Raw genomic sequence first — 15,725 nt, forward strand, 5'->3', positions numbered from 1 at the left:
ACAGCCCCCCCCAAGTGGGTGACGGCACCGGTTTAATCTCCAGGCGTAATCTCGTTTTAGCCCCTTTAATCCCTTTCTGCACTACTTGCAGGTCCTGCTCCTGCGGCGGGGAGGGAGGAAGAGGGGGGGGGCCGGGTACAGCCGAGCCGGGGGGCCAGACCCGGCACCTCCGCTCCGACGGGATTCCGGCCCGGAGAGGCCTCGGCCCCCGGCATCCCGCACATCCTCAGCCCCCGGCCTCACTCCAGCCTGGCCACCCCCGGCACCCAGCAAGGAACCTTCTCCCACATGCCTGAACCTGGCTGGTGATTAGCTCCATCCCCAGCTCGGCCTGGGCTTGGCGACCTCCAACAAGGACCGTCCTCCCCCCGGGGCCCCCTCGCCGGCGGGGGCATTAAGGTCCCCCAGGCGCCGGGGACGCCACAGTCGCCCTCGTCACTGAACGACAGCGCCAAGGAGAGAAGCGGCCGCTTCTCCGGAGGCAGCAACTCCGGGCCAACGGCGCCTGGCAAAACTCCTCCGAGCGCTGACCGCCTGCCGGGGCGCACGGGGGGGGGTTGCGGCAGTCCCGCGGGACACGTCTGCCGCAGAGGCGGGCACGTTCCTGCACAGGCATCTCGCCTGGTTGAAGCCTCAAATGCCTTTTCCTCTTCGTAAGGTGGCGGCTGAAGAGCCACGCGCAGCTCGGGAGAAGGTCCATGCCCATCCCCATCCCCATCCGCCCCCAGGCCCACCTGCTGCCACCTCTCCCTTCCCCTTGGCCTTTTAAAGCTTGTGTCTCTCCGAGCCATGGTGCTACGAGACAAGGGATGGTGCAGGTTTCCTTCTAGGCCCCAAGAGGTGAAGCAAGAGGAAAGAAAACACTAAGCTCTGCAGCTCTCATGAGCTCGGGGTGGAAGCCGATGAAGCCATAAGCTGCTTTCAACATCGGTTTTGAGAGCGACAGATGGAGGCAGGAAAAAAACCCCTAGTTCTCTGCTTTAGCCTCCAGTGGATTTGAAGGCACATTGCTGTACTTCAAGGGAAGCTTTTAATTCTGACCCCCCTGTTGGCCACCTGCTCTGCAGCGCTGCTGGAGTTACAGAAAACCTTCACCAAACAGCCCGCTCAGGTGTTCCCCGAGGAAAGCATCCGGCATGAACACCCCTCTCCAGAGCCGCGGAGCGCTCCTCAGCGTAGAGGGGGCGATGGAAATATGTTGCTTTGAAACTCAGAGCTGCCTCCCAGTGTTCCCAGGTTAACGCTCACCAGGGCAAGCTGACTCCCGGCTCTTCTCCGAGCCCCTCTGGCCCGTCACCCGGCCCAGCTGGGGCTCAGCCAGGCTTTTCCATCCATCACCTGAAGCCTCCACCAGCTGCACACGGCCAGAAAGCCGCCTTCCTCCACCTGGTTTGACTCCTCCAGCATACTGGGAAACCAAGGTAGCATTTTTCCATCCCAGCTCTAAAGTTATCCCGGAAGCAAAGAACGCAAGAGCGGAAAAACGGTGACTATCAGCCCCGGTTCGGGGAGCCGGCTGTGTGCGTTACACCGCGCAGGGCGCTGGTACACCTCCTCCCACAGTAGCACAAGACCAGTGTGGATTTTAAGTACTTTATTCTCATAGCCTGCAGTAGCCTATTACACTTGCAGGCCGCTTTCGTACAGATCCTGTTTAGGAACCCGCATTTTGCAGCTTTCTCCTTGACGCCCACGCGACTCTTAAACACAGTACACAGAAAAGGAGGAGGTCAGGTCTCGAGCAAGGGGTTGCGTTTCCATCTCAACAGGGTTACACGCGCTTCCAAATCGCTCCAAACGCCCACCGCGGCTCCAGCCCTCCACTACCGCTGGACCCAGAAGATGGCAACACCCCCACAACACATTTCATTTCCTGAATATCAGGAAGTTTGGAATAATGAGCTGATTTCGAGACATGGAAGTGAAACCGTAAAGCCACAGATTGCTGTAATGGTTTTGCTCCAGAAGCTGCAGCTGAGTGACCCCAGGAAAGAGCATTACGACTCAGGGAACAAGCTCCATCCGCTTTTCTCCCCCCCCCCCCCCCGAATGTGGCCAGCAAGTTAACTTTCACATAGAGCCGCTGCTTGCAAGGCTGCACTGAGAGATCTCATGCGACAGCCTTGCACCAAAAAGCAGTTTTGGCTGCCCAGGCTGCTGCCTGGGGCGCAGGACAGGCAGCCCTCGCAGCTGACTCACGGAAACATGATCCCCTCCTACAGCTCAGGCCTCCAAGTCATCTCCCTGGCTTCCTCTGGAAATTCAGGCCCTTCAGGCGAGACGTGGGATACGCTCGTTGTCCCAAAGAGCAACTGAGTAATCACCCCGATTTAGCGTTTCTTAATCTTCCTGTTCAAGGTATTTAGCTTTTTGAGAGAGAAGCCAGCAAAAGTTATTTCTAAAAAAAATCAGGGAGTTAATTCAAGAGTTAATCCTCTTCAGAAGTGAAAGGATAAACTGCAGGTCTTAAGAAACAGCTTAAAAATCAAGTTAAAACTCCGCATAACCACCTCCATTTCAGTATTTTTTTGACATAATACAACCGCATGCAAGATTGGCCTGCGTGGTACAAACCGAGCCACGTGCAGCACCCAGATTTCTGCTAAAGCACCAAGGGAGAACCTGGGGGGCGCGTGGCCGGTCCCAGGCTGCGCGTCCCCCCCCTCCCTGCCCAAGGGCGAGTTTCACCGAGACGTTCGCACGGGAGGAGGACGAGCTCCCGGCAAGCCGCACAGACGAGCTGCTGTAGCCTCGAGGGCCCTGAGGAAAGGCTCACTAAGGGGATTAGCACGATTCCCCACAGCCAGATTCTTCACTGGACACATTTTGGGATAACACATAACCTCCAAGTGAGCGGCAGTAAATTGCTATTGTTGAGAAAACTGGCAACTGCTTTGCCACCCGCTGTTTTTTGAGATCGCCTGAAACTGCCCATTTTTGAATTCACTTCAGCTCCCAGAAATTCTGCCTACTCTGAAACACCAGCTTCTTTAGAAGTTACTATGAAATGAAGCAATCCAGATTAAATAAATTAGGAGAACATGACCCCTATGTACAATAAGCAGTTTCCCCTTGGATTGCCTTCAGGAGGCTTTTCAGCATGATACAGGAGTTTAGAGCTCAGCTTTGTAAACCCTAGCTGTAAAGAACCACTTCCCATCTTACTGCACCGCAGTGCGTTATGCTACCAAAACGCCGAATCAAAGCTGCAGCTGAGAAAAGAATTAAACCCCCCCTACTACCCCCAGGCTGCCCTTTAGCAGAAATAAGGTTTGAGCACAGTCTAGATGATTCAATCACAGCGGTATTAGCTTCGTTCGACTGTATTTAAATAAAATAAGGCATTAAAAAAGTTTTTTAAAAAAAATCCCCAGGCACTAAAATATCCTGTTTACGCCACACGCCAGGCAGAGACCCGGGTACGTGGCACATGACGGACTCTTCCCACCCCTGCGCAGGGCAGGCTCTCGGGCAGTTCGTTTGCGGATGTCGCAGAAAGCGAGAAGCCATTTTCGTGAAGCGGCTTAACAAAAACGTTGAGAAGAGTCAGCTCCGAATCAGCAGCCGGGTCGCTAGGCTCACGCCTAAGCGCAAGTTCCACAGTGTTTCCAGTAAGACCTCAGACGAGGAGAGAGCAGGTACCTGATAACCCCAAGCAAGGAATAGACACATCTCCCCTCCCGCTACAACCTTCCCCCGAGATGGGCAGTCTTTGGCCGTTCAGTTCAGCCCTTAGAGTTTTTTCAAGCGACTGTACAGCTCCCTTTTGCTCTTCTCACCAGCCCACGTCCGGCTTTTGGTGCGGAACCTTTTCAAGTCTTCCTTAAAGTCCTCGTGGTGCATGGGGCGGTAGCTCTGGGGCTCGCAGAAGCTCTGCGGAGAGAGAAGCCGGTTTCACTTTAACGCGTCACGGGAGCGACAACCCCTTCGAGACTTGCTGACTCTGGAGGCAACACGGCCTAGCAACTGTCACCACCCACCGGTGCAAACAGCGTGGAGCCGGGCTACAAGCAGGAGTTTCACCCCAGAAGTTCAAGAACAAAGCCAGGAGATGTTCAGATCATAGCTACACTGGAAATGACAGCTATTAAGTGAAGAACTTTCCCCCCTGCTTATGCTTATGGCTCTCGCCCTAAATTTTCTGGTGGGCATCACCACAGACTGCAAGCAAACAAAACAACTCTATCCAGTATTCACCCTGAAATGACATAAATTTAGGAAATACAAGTATTCAGTCCATCTCAGGACCGGCCAGCCCAGCCCCTGGCTCACACACCGGATCAGCCAGAGCATTTGATCCTGCCATCAGCTGTTCCATGCTGCCACCTTGAGGCCTTCAGCCCTCTGCCTCAGGAGAGCTGCGCCCAAGAGGGCCGGGAACACAACCCAGGGGCATCCACCGCCCCACCGGGCGCCAGCACATCCCCGCCACAGCCAAAACGCCAAGGTGCTCGCTGCGCCAGGCGTGCTGGTATCCCCCGAGAGGGCCGAAACGCGAACGGCACACAGCCCTACCCAACAGGCCACAGAGCGGCTCTGCAGAAGAGCTGAATATCCGACACCCGCCTGGAAGCTCCCCAAGTCACAGAACGGGAAGGCAATCTGAAGAGCTATTCTAAAAAACTCCATCCCCACGACACCGGGGGAGAGAGCCGCTGGGCATTTATTAGTCTCCTCCTCCAAATTAGAGGCCAAAAACTCAAAGCTCAAGTTTTTGAACTTTGCTATTTTAGTACATTACGAGACTTCAGGTTTCCATATGTTATATAGCAGCTGCTCTCAGGCTTCTCTGCCCTCCTAGTCCTTGCGAGCTGAGCAGTCTTAATGCTCCTTCTCTGAAGGCCATTTTGAACTTTTAGCTGCTATAAAAGGGCAGAAACCAGTTTTACATTTTACTCAAGAGACACGTGAACAAAACCTTTCAGCTATGGCACCAAGATAGCTCCAAGGTATGGAATAGGCTTGGAGAAGTAAAGGCAACTTCACTGTCAAGTTTTAACTGCGCTCAGTAGAGGTGAAACAAAGCGGGAAAAGATACTCCAGGAAAACCGCACTGTTCCAAGGAGAAGTCTAACTGGGACATAAAAGGTATTTATTCTCTTCTTCTTTTGTAAGTGTGAATGCAGAATAGAGCACGACTTACACGGCATCTCAAGAAGAAGTCCTTGTAACCCCCCTTCAGAACGTACAATTCCGGGTAGTGGAGGTTGGGGTATTCGTTACCCAGCCTGTCTCGCTCTCTCACAAACCGGCACCTGCAGCGAGAAGCGAAAGACTGAAATATGTTTTCAAGTAACACACTAAAACAGCGCTCGTCTGCAACCTCCCCCTTCCCGAGCCACAGTACAACCCGCTGCCTGCTAGGAACATGCCGACAGGCCACACCGGCTGCCGAGCTGCGGCTAATTGCATTTCGCTGCCTAAGCTCTCCAGAGCACCGGCCCACTCGCTCAACAGCAAACTTCAACACCGTCATTCCGTTATGGGTTGTGTCACATCCTTGCCAGAGGTGACAAGCAAAACCTGCTCATGATGAACTGTACTCAGTAGCCCGTCAGCATCTAACCGGTGCCACCCTGAAGATTTGCCTCGTGACTAATTAGCCCAGCAACAGGTTCTGATGTAGGGGGCATGCGGAGTTAACTCACATTCGAGGACCCCGCTCGGAAGAAAATTCACAGTGGAACACTATTATCACTCGTTTGTTCTCCGAAGGCAGGATTGGCTTCTTGAGCAAATAATCTTCCACATCCTCTTCCATATGGAGATTTACAGCACCCTGAAAAGGCAACGTCACACCTGAGCACGCAGAGCAAGTGGAGGAGGACAGCAACAAACCTAGCCCACTCCCTTGCAAGCTCTGTCCTTGTCTTACAGTTTCCTAGAGGAGCTCTGGCAACCTTCTCTAGCCATTGCCAAAGCTTCAAACCCAGGCAGAACATTACAGCAGTCTAACACCATCTCTGGGGGTCTCGGACCTGTTTCAAGTGGTCATTTAAACAGCTATAGGTTGTGGTGTCTTACATCCTCCTCTAGGACTGTCTCCCTGCTCGCCACGCAGGTCACTCCCTCTGCTTAAGGAAAACTGAACGTTCCTTTGAAGGAAAGGCCATCTGGTGAACCAAGATCCCAGGCCCAGTGGGGCACTTAAGCATCTCAGCTATAACGTATCCACACGGTCTTAGATACCCACTAGCTAAGAAGAGTCTCACTGTGCCAAGGGACCTCAGTTTGCCTTAGAGGAAGCTTCAGACAACTATACATTGCTCTTACATGGTCAACATACCTTAATGTGGCCTCCTTCATATTCATATGGATATCTACAATCAATTATCACACATTCCTTGATGAAGCTTGCAAACTTCCCAGTCAGCACAGACACAATCTGCAAAAAACAGAGACTTCAATTGCTTTGAGGCAGTTCTTTTTCATAAAGAAAACTTCTTACTGTCCCTGGAACACATACCATTTCCGAGTCGATGTATTTTAAATCTTGATGTTTCCCATCGACAGTGTGGAATAAGTAACCCTAAAAAACAGACAGCATCTAACTGAGAAAATTCTGAGTGTGAACCACATATTTGATAGCACAAGTGTCCAGTAATTAACTTAATCACACAGATACTTCATTGACAAAAATCTCTTCAGCAAAGTTCAAGAGTTAAAACTAAGAATTCCAGAATTCAGGGGCAGTTTTTCTTTGCCTCCTATACTGAAGAGATTTATTTCTAGCTCTTTCTGAATGACTGAGAAAGAACTATTCCATGTCTAACCTATAAAAGCAGCTTTCTCACTGACAGCATTTACTAGTTACTTGTACGCACTGTTGAAGAAGGGAAGTGCTTTACTTGGGTTGGTTTGAGACATCTCTACCAAAAGACATCAAAACCAAAGTCACTTGAATTACCTTTGAGAAGTCACCAATAAGGTCTCTCTGGTCACTGTCCAAAATGCTCTCAATCTCTGCGGAGGAAGATTGCGTCCTTACTATTTTCGAACTCTAGAGAAATACAGGTTAGATTAATAGTGAGCAGGGACGGTATGGAGACTTTTCCCATAGTCTAACAGAAAAGTTGATGCTTACTCTGAAGGCCTGGACTATGACTCCCCAAATTCTCTTTCGGATCAAGACAAAACTCAGGCTCAAGCACATGCAACTACTGTACCAATTCCCTCATCTCCTACACGATACACTGAGAGGAGTTTCATTAGGTCAGCAGTTTACCCGAAAAAGCTCTCATTAACCTTCATAAGTTTGACACCTGTATTTGATCCGCTCCTAACCAATTCTGTACTACAACATGTGGTGTGAAGCCACCAACCGTTGAGTCTTCAGAAAGCGTTCCAGGCAGGCTTCTCCTCTTCTTACTCTTCCCTGGAGAATTCTCTTCCTGGGATCTCTCCATTCTTTTCTGGGTGGTTCTGCCTACACCACTGAGCAGAGACGAAGAACCAAACAACCGGCATCGTTTGCCCTAGAAGGAGGGAGATAAGTTACAGTTCTCCAGCAAAGATTAACACTAGAAATTAAGCAAGCCTCAGACTTTTAGACTTAAAGAATTTGGCCTTATATAAACCCTTGTCACTGCACAGTCAGAGCAGGATGTGAACAGAAACAGCTACATTCAGGACGTACACTTCTGTTTACACTTATTTCCTGTTATGCAGACTGAGTGAGCTTAAAACATCGTATAAGCAACACGACATGCTCGCAGAGTGGTCTGCATCAACTAGCAGGCAATCTGTTGGCAGATTAAAGAGTGTTTTGCCTGAGTCTGACTTCCCTTCGGGAGACCTGACTATAGGCATTCGAGGTAAGTCTACGCAGAACGGGTTCAAGACATGTCAGGGAGTACCTGACAAGAGAAGGGAAGATCTTTTTGCATTTATGAAGCGTTTTTTGTAAAGAGGAAGTTTAAAGCCTATATACGCACACAACGAGCCTTGTTCTGTACTGACACAAACTTCCAGGCAGATGGGCTTTAGAGACAACAGAATACTGTAGAGGTTTTATACCACATCTTATTATGCCGTTGATATCGGGGATACAGGATCAGAGACAGTGAGGCTGCTTGTCTCAATAGTGACAACAGCTGCCAAAACAAAGTCCCTGTATCTGTTGTGTTGTGCTCTGGCAGAACACTCACCCGATTGTCCGTTTTCCTCATGACCAGGGGCGCAGTCCAGAGGCTTGCCACATCAGACGGCATCTCCTCATCGTTCTGAGGAAGGAAGAAAGTTCACTCGCATCGATTTCCTCGTGGATAGTGACTGGAGATATCTAAGGCTTCTGCACAGCTTGCTCAGCCATTGCAGCTCAATTCAGCTGTCAGAGCAGTTTTAGGAACTGCTTTCTCCCCTCCCGCTACCACAGATGGAGGCGCCATGTAAATGAACTACTAGTTCAATAGAAACCTCAATGAAACAATGAAATTGAGCTAAGAAGCATTGGAAAAAGTAAGTTATATCAGTTCCTTGATTAATAAGGATGCTATTCGCACTTTAAGCATCTCAAATTCAGCTAGAAACAGTTTTTTATTTTAAGTAGCCTGAAAGCAAATGCTATTACCCTTAGCTCTCTTTCAGGAAGGCTTCTAAAGCTAATACCCCCTGTTCAGAAAGTTTTCCGCTAGTAAATGCAATTCAGCTACCAAAAGGGACAGCAGCAAGTACTGCCTTAGACTAAACGCTGTCCACATTCCAAGAAAATCCTGTTGTCTGCAACAGGAAACAGCGCAGACAGGGCAGAAACACTGGAACATACGAGGTGAAAAAGATGATGAGATTAACTCATCTTACAGGACGCCCTAGTACTTAGCACCTTTTTGCAGTTTTACTTATCACACTGACTTCTACTAGAACATATATGCACCACGGACACATTGGGGGCAGACCAGTAACGTTATCCAGAGCTGATTTTAAAATATCTAACACATTTGCTTTGTACATACCTTCAAGTCTTGATCATCTAACAGTTCTAGGAATCCATCATCATCTTCACTTTCCGAGGAGGTTAGAGAAGACTGCTGCAGGAAAGCTGGCCTGCAGTTTTCCAGGTCACCCGTGGGTACTTCTGCAGTGGGAAACTGAGACAAGACACCTAGTTTTAACAACATTTCTTCTCTTTTCTTGTAGGATACTGTAACCACAGAGATGGTGCCATGCCTCTCCCTGCACTCTAGAAAATACGGCAGTTATTCCACCATTTCAAATACACTGACCTGAGCACCCCAAACTGGGTCCCACTACTTTTGTTTGGCCATTACAACAGTGGAGTGCTTTATGAGCTTGGCTAAGCAAGTCTCCTCTGGAGAGAGAAGGTATCCAGTGAATGGGAAAGGAGAGAAAAGGGTGGTGTCTAAGGCATAAACATTATCTCTGCAGTTCCTAAGCATGAAATCAGGAGTATTAAGCAGGATGAAGGACTACCAGACTCAAGGAGGGGAGACAAGACCTAAGAGTTCCCACAACTCATTCTGTGCAAGGATCCATCACATTTTTCAGTTGCCTTTGCTAAGCAACAGAATATGAAGACTGTATTTTTTCCTGCATGTCATATCTGGACATATGGTCCAGTTGCATCAGCACAAAAGGTTTCACTGCTCCTAATGCATATAAATATCTACTTTATTGACAGTGGAAACGATTACAAACTAGCTTCCTCTATTCCACACTGATGTCCACACTCACTTGACTTACTGCAGCGTAAGATCAGCTCTGCATTGACCAGTCTTTCCCAAATTATAGACTAACCCATGTTTTAAACTCCCATCTACTCATGAGATGAAAGGGAGGAGAGTTTTCTTGTCTGGCAGACTGACAGGCTTTTCTATTCAGCACATCAATTAACAGCACTGTCCAAGAACCACTGTGCAACTTTTCTTCCTCTCAGACAGCAGGTACGTAGAAGATTAGGCACGAATTAGCTGCCAAGAATACTGTGGTACTCACCGTCTGAGCTGGGGCGGAATTCTGCCTTTGGCTGAGAACATCTTTTCCATCACGGGAATGGACGTGCACCGAACTACGAGAAACTGGTCTGGCTGGCTTCTTAAATTCAAATGATTCCTGAATTAAAAAGGAGCAAAGTGATCGTTTTACCAAAATAACAAACAGCAGAAGCTGCTAGGACCACTGTATCATTGTTTTTTTCTACCTGACGTTTTGAATTTAAGTTCCCTGCTGCCAACAGGAATAGTCTGAATGCGGATGTTTTCAAAGTAAAGACATTACAGTAGTGACACAATCAACCTTTCATCCTCTTGATATCATCTACAGGCTTATGACTTTCCCATTTCTTTTGTCAGTCAGCTTCTCCACAGAAGATATCATTATGAAGGCCACCAAGGCTGCAAATTGGTCAGAATTATATTTGTTGCTTGGTGACTTGCAGCCTCCTCCTGGTTTTCTGTAGAGACCTGTCCGAGCCCTGCCGATGGCATTTCCAGCAGCAAGGCCTTCCAGACCAAGAAAGGAAGAGGACATTCGTGCTGCTAACTGCAGACACACTCAGGAGCCGCAGCTCCCCACGTAAGTGGTGGAAAGAGAGAAGGTGATCTAAACAGCCTTCTGGAGGCACCCCGGTAGCTGTCTCAAGCCAGCAGTATGACTACATTTTCCCTTACCACAGTCTAAACAGAGTCAGGTTCAGTAGCACGAAGGAGGAGTTGCACAATCAAAGCTTTCAGAAGTGCGATTCACCTGCAATCAGCTTGCAGACAGTGCTCCAGTGCAAGTTCCCCCACGGCAGGCTATGCAAGACTTTGATATGTTTAAACCGTAGTCTGGCAGATAGCAAAAGAAAGCCTTTCCCACCACATCTACTGCTGGAGAGCTACGCTAATTCAGCTTCCTTGATAGAGCTTCTCGTGCCGTATCATCTCAGGAGACGAAAGAGCAAAACTTACATTCTCCTTATTCTCCTCTTGTTCTGATAGTTGAAAAGCATCGCAATCCCGAGAGTCTGAATGGTTTCTCTTCAGAGCCGGACTGGAGCCCAGGAGCCTTTGCTACAAAGTTCATACAGTAATGCCAGTTCAGTATTGCACAACTACATTTTAAGCAAAAGAGGGGATAATAAAGAATAAAGTCTCTGTCTACAAACTGGTGCAAAACATGTGCACGAGTCTTTAAAGCTGACATCTCAGAGCACAGGTACTAAAATGCAGAGCTCTAGCTGCAGCAGAGTGACAAAACTACATCACCGAAGCTTCACATCAACATGAACCAGATTAAGTTTATAAACAGTAATTTTGAGTTTCCATGAAGTATCATAGCAGCTGTTCTTGAAGCTAGAAAATTAGCAAGTTATGGGATGTATCCAATTAAACACTTAACACACTAAACCCTTTAACATTTACACAAGATGAATACCAGCCTCACTTACTGGCAGTGAATGTATTCTTCTGAGTGGCAGTCGAATGCTACAATGAAAAAGAACCAAGAGTTATTTCAACATTTTGTCTTTAAAACACAGTAATTGGAGGAAAATTCGTTTTATTCAATAAAAGCTCTAAAAGCTGGAGAGGCAGATCTAGGCCAGTCACTAACAAAGAAGTTGGAACAGAAGTGTACTTACTTCAGTCTGCTAGATTCAAGAATCGTTTTCTCAAACCTGAAAATAAGCAAGATGCCCTGCAGTTAATACCAAGGACAAATACAAGGTTGATTTAGTGTACTAAGTGATGAAGTATTATGCTGAACAGAAGCCAACACGCTCCTTGATTACACTGTCTTTCTGAAGTTATATAGAGCCAGCTCATCCCATGCTCGTTTTTGTAATGACTAGCTAGACTCCTTGCTCCCCCTCTTCTCCCCAAATCCTTTTCAGCATCATTTAGACAAGAAGCTAGCTTAAAGAGAAAAAAAAGCTTGGTAAATTGGGGACCAAAGGCATCTATCCCTCATCTCTAGATTAGAAAAAAATCCAGTCGAGAGCAGCAAATTCAAAACCAAGAGCAACTGCTTGATATCAGTTAAGGCGTATACAGGCAGAAACGATAGCGTAAGTGTCGAGTGAAAACTGCAGCTTACGTGCGAGTTGGTGCAGCCTCAGACGCCTGGTAAGGTGCCAACGTCAGGCTCAAACCCTCTGGCTGGTACAACACATTAACTCAGACCCAAGACTTGTTAAGCACTCCGGGACATAGACAAGACAGACAGCCTAGCGTCCCAAGCTGCAGCGCACCACAGCACACGCTTCTAGAAGCTTAGTTCAGGAGAGAAGAGCCCACGGTACGTGTGCCAGCAAAGGCAAAGCCATTCCAAGCCTCTCATTAGCCTTCATTTGTTAATGGCGCAACTCGACCTGCCAGAAGCCAAGCTTAGTAAAAGGTTACATACGTTTCCTCCACGATGTCGTCCGGAGTCGGAGGACCAGGCGAATCCAAAGCGTAGCCTGAGGGAGAGAAACAGGTTTTCCTACTGAGAGGCGTCTTAGCACCTGAGACAGGTAAAGTATTGGACATTGCTATGGATTTCTTCAGAAAGACACAGTAGCTCAGACAGGAGTTTAACTCCTGTAGAAAGCCCAATCTGCAGCCTCATCTCAGTGCGGAAGCAAACAACAGTTATAAAGACACTCTAAATCACGCTTTTGACCACAGATAATCAGATATTAATGCTCGGGGGGAAAAAAAAGTAGTAATTTAAAAAAAGCATCCCTCGCCCTGCCTTTAAGAATGAGATTCAGGTCAAAATTTCATTACCTAACATAGAATACTCTTGGCTTATTCACTCACACACGTATCTTAAGATACAAGATAAGGGGTGTTTTTTTATAACCCATGTTTTTAATTACACTTCAGAGGCAGAGATTTCAGGCTCACCCCCCTCCAGTAGTAGTCAGAAGTCCCTTCCCAAGGCACGCGAGTGTACTAGAAATACAACAGCAAGCACTTCATAAGCAAAAACCAAACAATATTACAACCGAATAGCATCTTTTAAGGAGAGTCAAGTAATGAAGCCTGCTTAAACACAGATTCCCAAGGAGTTTTTGCATTACAGTAGTATTCACAAACCCTAGCGACAGGCCAGCAGCTTACCGGAATACACCCTGTACGAGCGTGGCAATACTTGTTGCCACATCAGTGACTACGATCTAAACAACAAGTACAAAGAATTAGTTTGGTGAACACAACAGGTAGTGGTCTCAGCACAGCAGAAACCTTAACCATATGAGCATTTTGTAAGCACTGCAACAAAAATAACGACTGGAAGGAGAAAAATGAAGCCAGACAGGCTGCTGTAAATACTAGCAAGCCTAAGACCTGCTTTGCAGACAGAAGGGAAAAAATTTTCCAGGAGAAAGTAGAGACGTACTAATCTTGGTTTTTCTACGTCACTCTGTGGTTTGCCAGCTATACTTGCGTTTTACAAGTTCCTAAGTTCCTTTGAAGGCCAAAGTCCCATGCACAGTCAGACTGCTGCATAAATTCAGGTTGAAACGCTGGTTTCCATCACAGAGGTGGACCAATAAAGTATCAGAAGCTTCCCTGATTCTGCGAGTCATGGGGTAACAGCGTATTTCATTTCACTGATGCAACATCTCTCTCCTGAAAAATTACTTGTAGACAAGTATCAGTACTAAATGTTTACCTCAAAATCTGGCGAACTGTAATCAGCTGGTAAAAACAAAACAAAAAAGCCACAAACAAAACCCAAGCCACAAGATAAACCCTGCTCAACAGCCCTTATTTGAGTGTGCAGAGCAGGTTAGCATAATTTGGGTGTAAAGAGAAAAACCACATGAAGACAACCTGCTCTAAGAGTTACTGCCCTCCAAAGGGCAAAAAAAAACCTCAGCTCAGTTCCATTCCGAGCTGGTCGTAGATACGCAGTGGATCCTAACAGGGAAGGATGAAACACTGTCTCAGTCGTCCACAAGCCCAACATGCCACTATAAATATTCATAAGCCGATATCTGTAAGACACCACAGACTCTAGTGGGGCTCTAATTCACTAGTGAGGCCTATCTTGGGAGAGCTTCAGTAGTATTCACCTTCAGCCGCCCGTATTGCGGGCAAGATTGATGTGCTCGTGATAAGGCATCGACCTATTACCATGCACAGAACAAAACATCAACGCAATCAGAAAACAGCAGTGATTAGCATCGCACCGGGCTGCGAAGCATGACAGGTCAGCAGCCGCATCTCACAGCCATCCCTAAAAATAAGTCACCTCAGAGTCTCCCTGTGGAACCAAAACCAGTTATTTTCCATGCTACCTCTGTTGCTAGCACACTCCAGGGCAATTAAAACAGCCCAAATCACAGGCTGCCCAAGCTTACTGGGCGGGGGAGATATCTACATCCCTCCCTTGAAGATCGTGAGAACGAGAAGCGGCTGCAGGGATTACAAGTATATGGTATTAGTTTCCTCTCCAAAACCTGGAAGCTGCTCACAGTAAAAGGCAAGTAAAGGAGAGATCATTATCTACTAATTGGAAAAGCCGTACCTGAGTCGGTTGATTCCGATGACACTGTTCTCTGCAAACCATTGCTATTCTTGTTTCCCAGCACTCGTTCCGAATTATCGTGCTGACTGTAAAGAAAGATAGGGGTTTTTGTTGTTTTAAGTGTTCAGTAAAGGGAAAAACACAACATAACAGTGCAGGAATGTAGTAATACAACATAAGTAAGCGTAACACCTATTGGCTAAGGGAAAGGATGCCAGCTTGGTAATCCTGCAGACTTAAGCGCTTAGTGTACCAACCAGCAGACAGAGCACAGCCGCCACCACCACACTTACAAACGCGCTCGGATCTAACGCCTGCGGGAAGTTCAGTTTGTTCGGGTTTTTTCCTGGTAACCTTGCTGGTCCCCTAGCACCAGGCTGCCAAGCTTTTCTGCATAACCTATTAACTGCGAGGTGCTCCCCCGCCTCCGCCTTTTTTAAAGGATGCTTTATCCTGATCTTGTGCCATCCCAAACAAAGGTTCTAATACAACAAAGCGACAGACGCTGCGATAAGGCTTTAGGACTAAAAAGCACCTCAGCTGTGCAATCGGATGTTGTTGCCTTGAATCCTATCAACGCCTCCCAAATTGTTCCCTGCAAACCCCTATATCGGAGCTCCGCTGTCCCCCCTCGGGGCTGTAACCCTCCTTCGGGGCCGCTCAGTTAACCGTAATTAGCCCGGGGCAGGGAGGGGAAGACCAAACGTCTCCAACTCCAATGACTGCGTTTTGTAATTAAGCAGGTCTCAAGTTTTGGCTTCCCAAGTTCTTCTCCGCTCCCGTAACCATCAGCCTATTCGACACCATTTTGCAGATCGAAGGGGCAGCAGCCGCGGACGTGCAGCGCCAGCGCGAGCCCGAGCGCTGCTCCGCGGCAGGCAGAGGAGCTCGGGACAAGCTCTCTCGGCAGCGTGCGAGGCAGGACGGACCCGGGCCTCCATTCGGGGCTGGAGTCACGACCCCCTCGGCGCCGCAGGGAGAGGCGCATCGGGCACAGCCTCACTCTGCTACGCCAAGCGAGGGAAAAGCCACAGGAGCGGGGCTCGTATATCAGATAGGTTAATTCGGAAAAGGTGCCGGGCTACAGGCTCCAAGGATAAAATAATAAACGTGCAGGAGGCTGGTGCGAGATGTTTGCAGGAATCCGAAGGAGGGAAGGAGCGAGGGAAGGGAGCGATCAGAGACAGGAATGCTCTGAAACAGGGAGCCGGGCGGGGGTTCGGGCAGGGGGGTCATGGGACGCAGGCGGCTGGGGGTGGCAGGGAGCGGGA

General features: G+C 48.3%; 1 protein-coding gene across 1 annotated transcript in view; it reads right to left on the reverse strand.

Moving 5' to 3' along the window:
* Window positions 1-1,595: 1,595 nt before the first annotated feature.
* CDC25A (cell division cycle 25A) overlaps window positions 1,596-15,725 on the reverse strand; it is a 16,252-nt gene continuing 2,122 nt past the window's right edge. The window contains exons 2-16 of the mRNA XM_067292102.1: window positions 14,455-14,540; window positions 12,343-12,397; window positions 11,579-11,614; window positions 11,387-11,423; window positions 10,908-11,009; window positions 9,952-10,068; window positions 8,952-9,086; window positions 8,148-8,222; window positions 7,323-7,475; window positions 6,908-7,000; window positions 6,467-6,529; window positions 6,287-6,385; window positions 5,649-5,779; window positions 5,144-5,255; window positions 1,596-3,873 (exon numbers count right to left, since the gene is read on the reverse strand). Of these exons, the coding sequence (XP_067148203.1) occupies window positions 3,733-3,873; window positions 5,144-5,255; window positions 5,649-5,779; window positions 6,287-6,385; window positions 6,467-6,529; window positions 6,908-7,000; window positions 7,323-7,475; window positions 8,148-8,222; window positions 8,952-9,086; window positions 9,952-10,068; window positions 10,908-11,009; window positions 11,387-11,423; window positions 11,579-11,614; window positions 12,343-12,397; window positions 14,455-14,540 (1,435 nt within the window). The 3' untranslated portion in view covers window positions 1,596-3,732. The remainder of the gene's footprint in view (window positions 3,874-5,143; window positions 5,256-5,648; window positions 5,780-6,286; window positions 6,386-6,466; window positions 6,530-6,907; window positions 7,001-7,322; window positions 7,476-8,147; window positions 8,223-8,951; window positions 9,087-9,951; window positions 10,069-10,907; window positions 11,010-11,386; window positions 11,424-11,578; window positions 11,615-12,342; window positions 12,398-14,454; window positions 14,541-15,725) is intronic.

This window comes from Apteryx mantelli, chromosome 2 (genome assembly GCF_036417845.1).
Source record: "Apteryx mantelli isolate bAptMan1 chromosome 2, bAptMan1.hap1, whole genome shotgun sequence".
NCBI lineage: Eukaryota > Metazoa > Chordata > Aves > Apterygiformes > Apterygidae > Apteryx > Apteryx mantelli.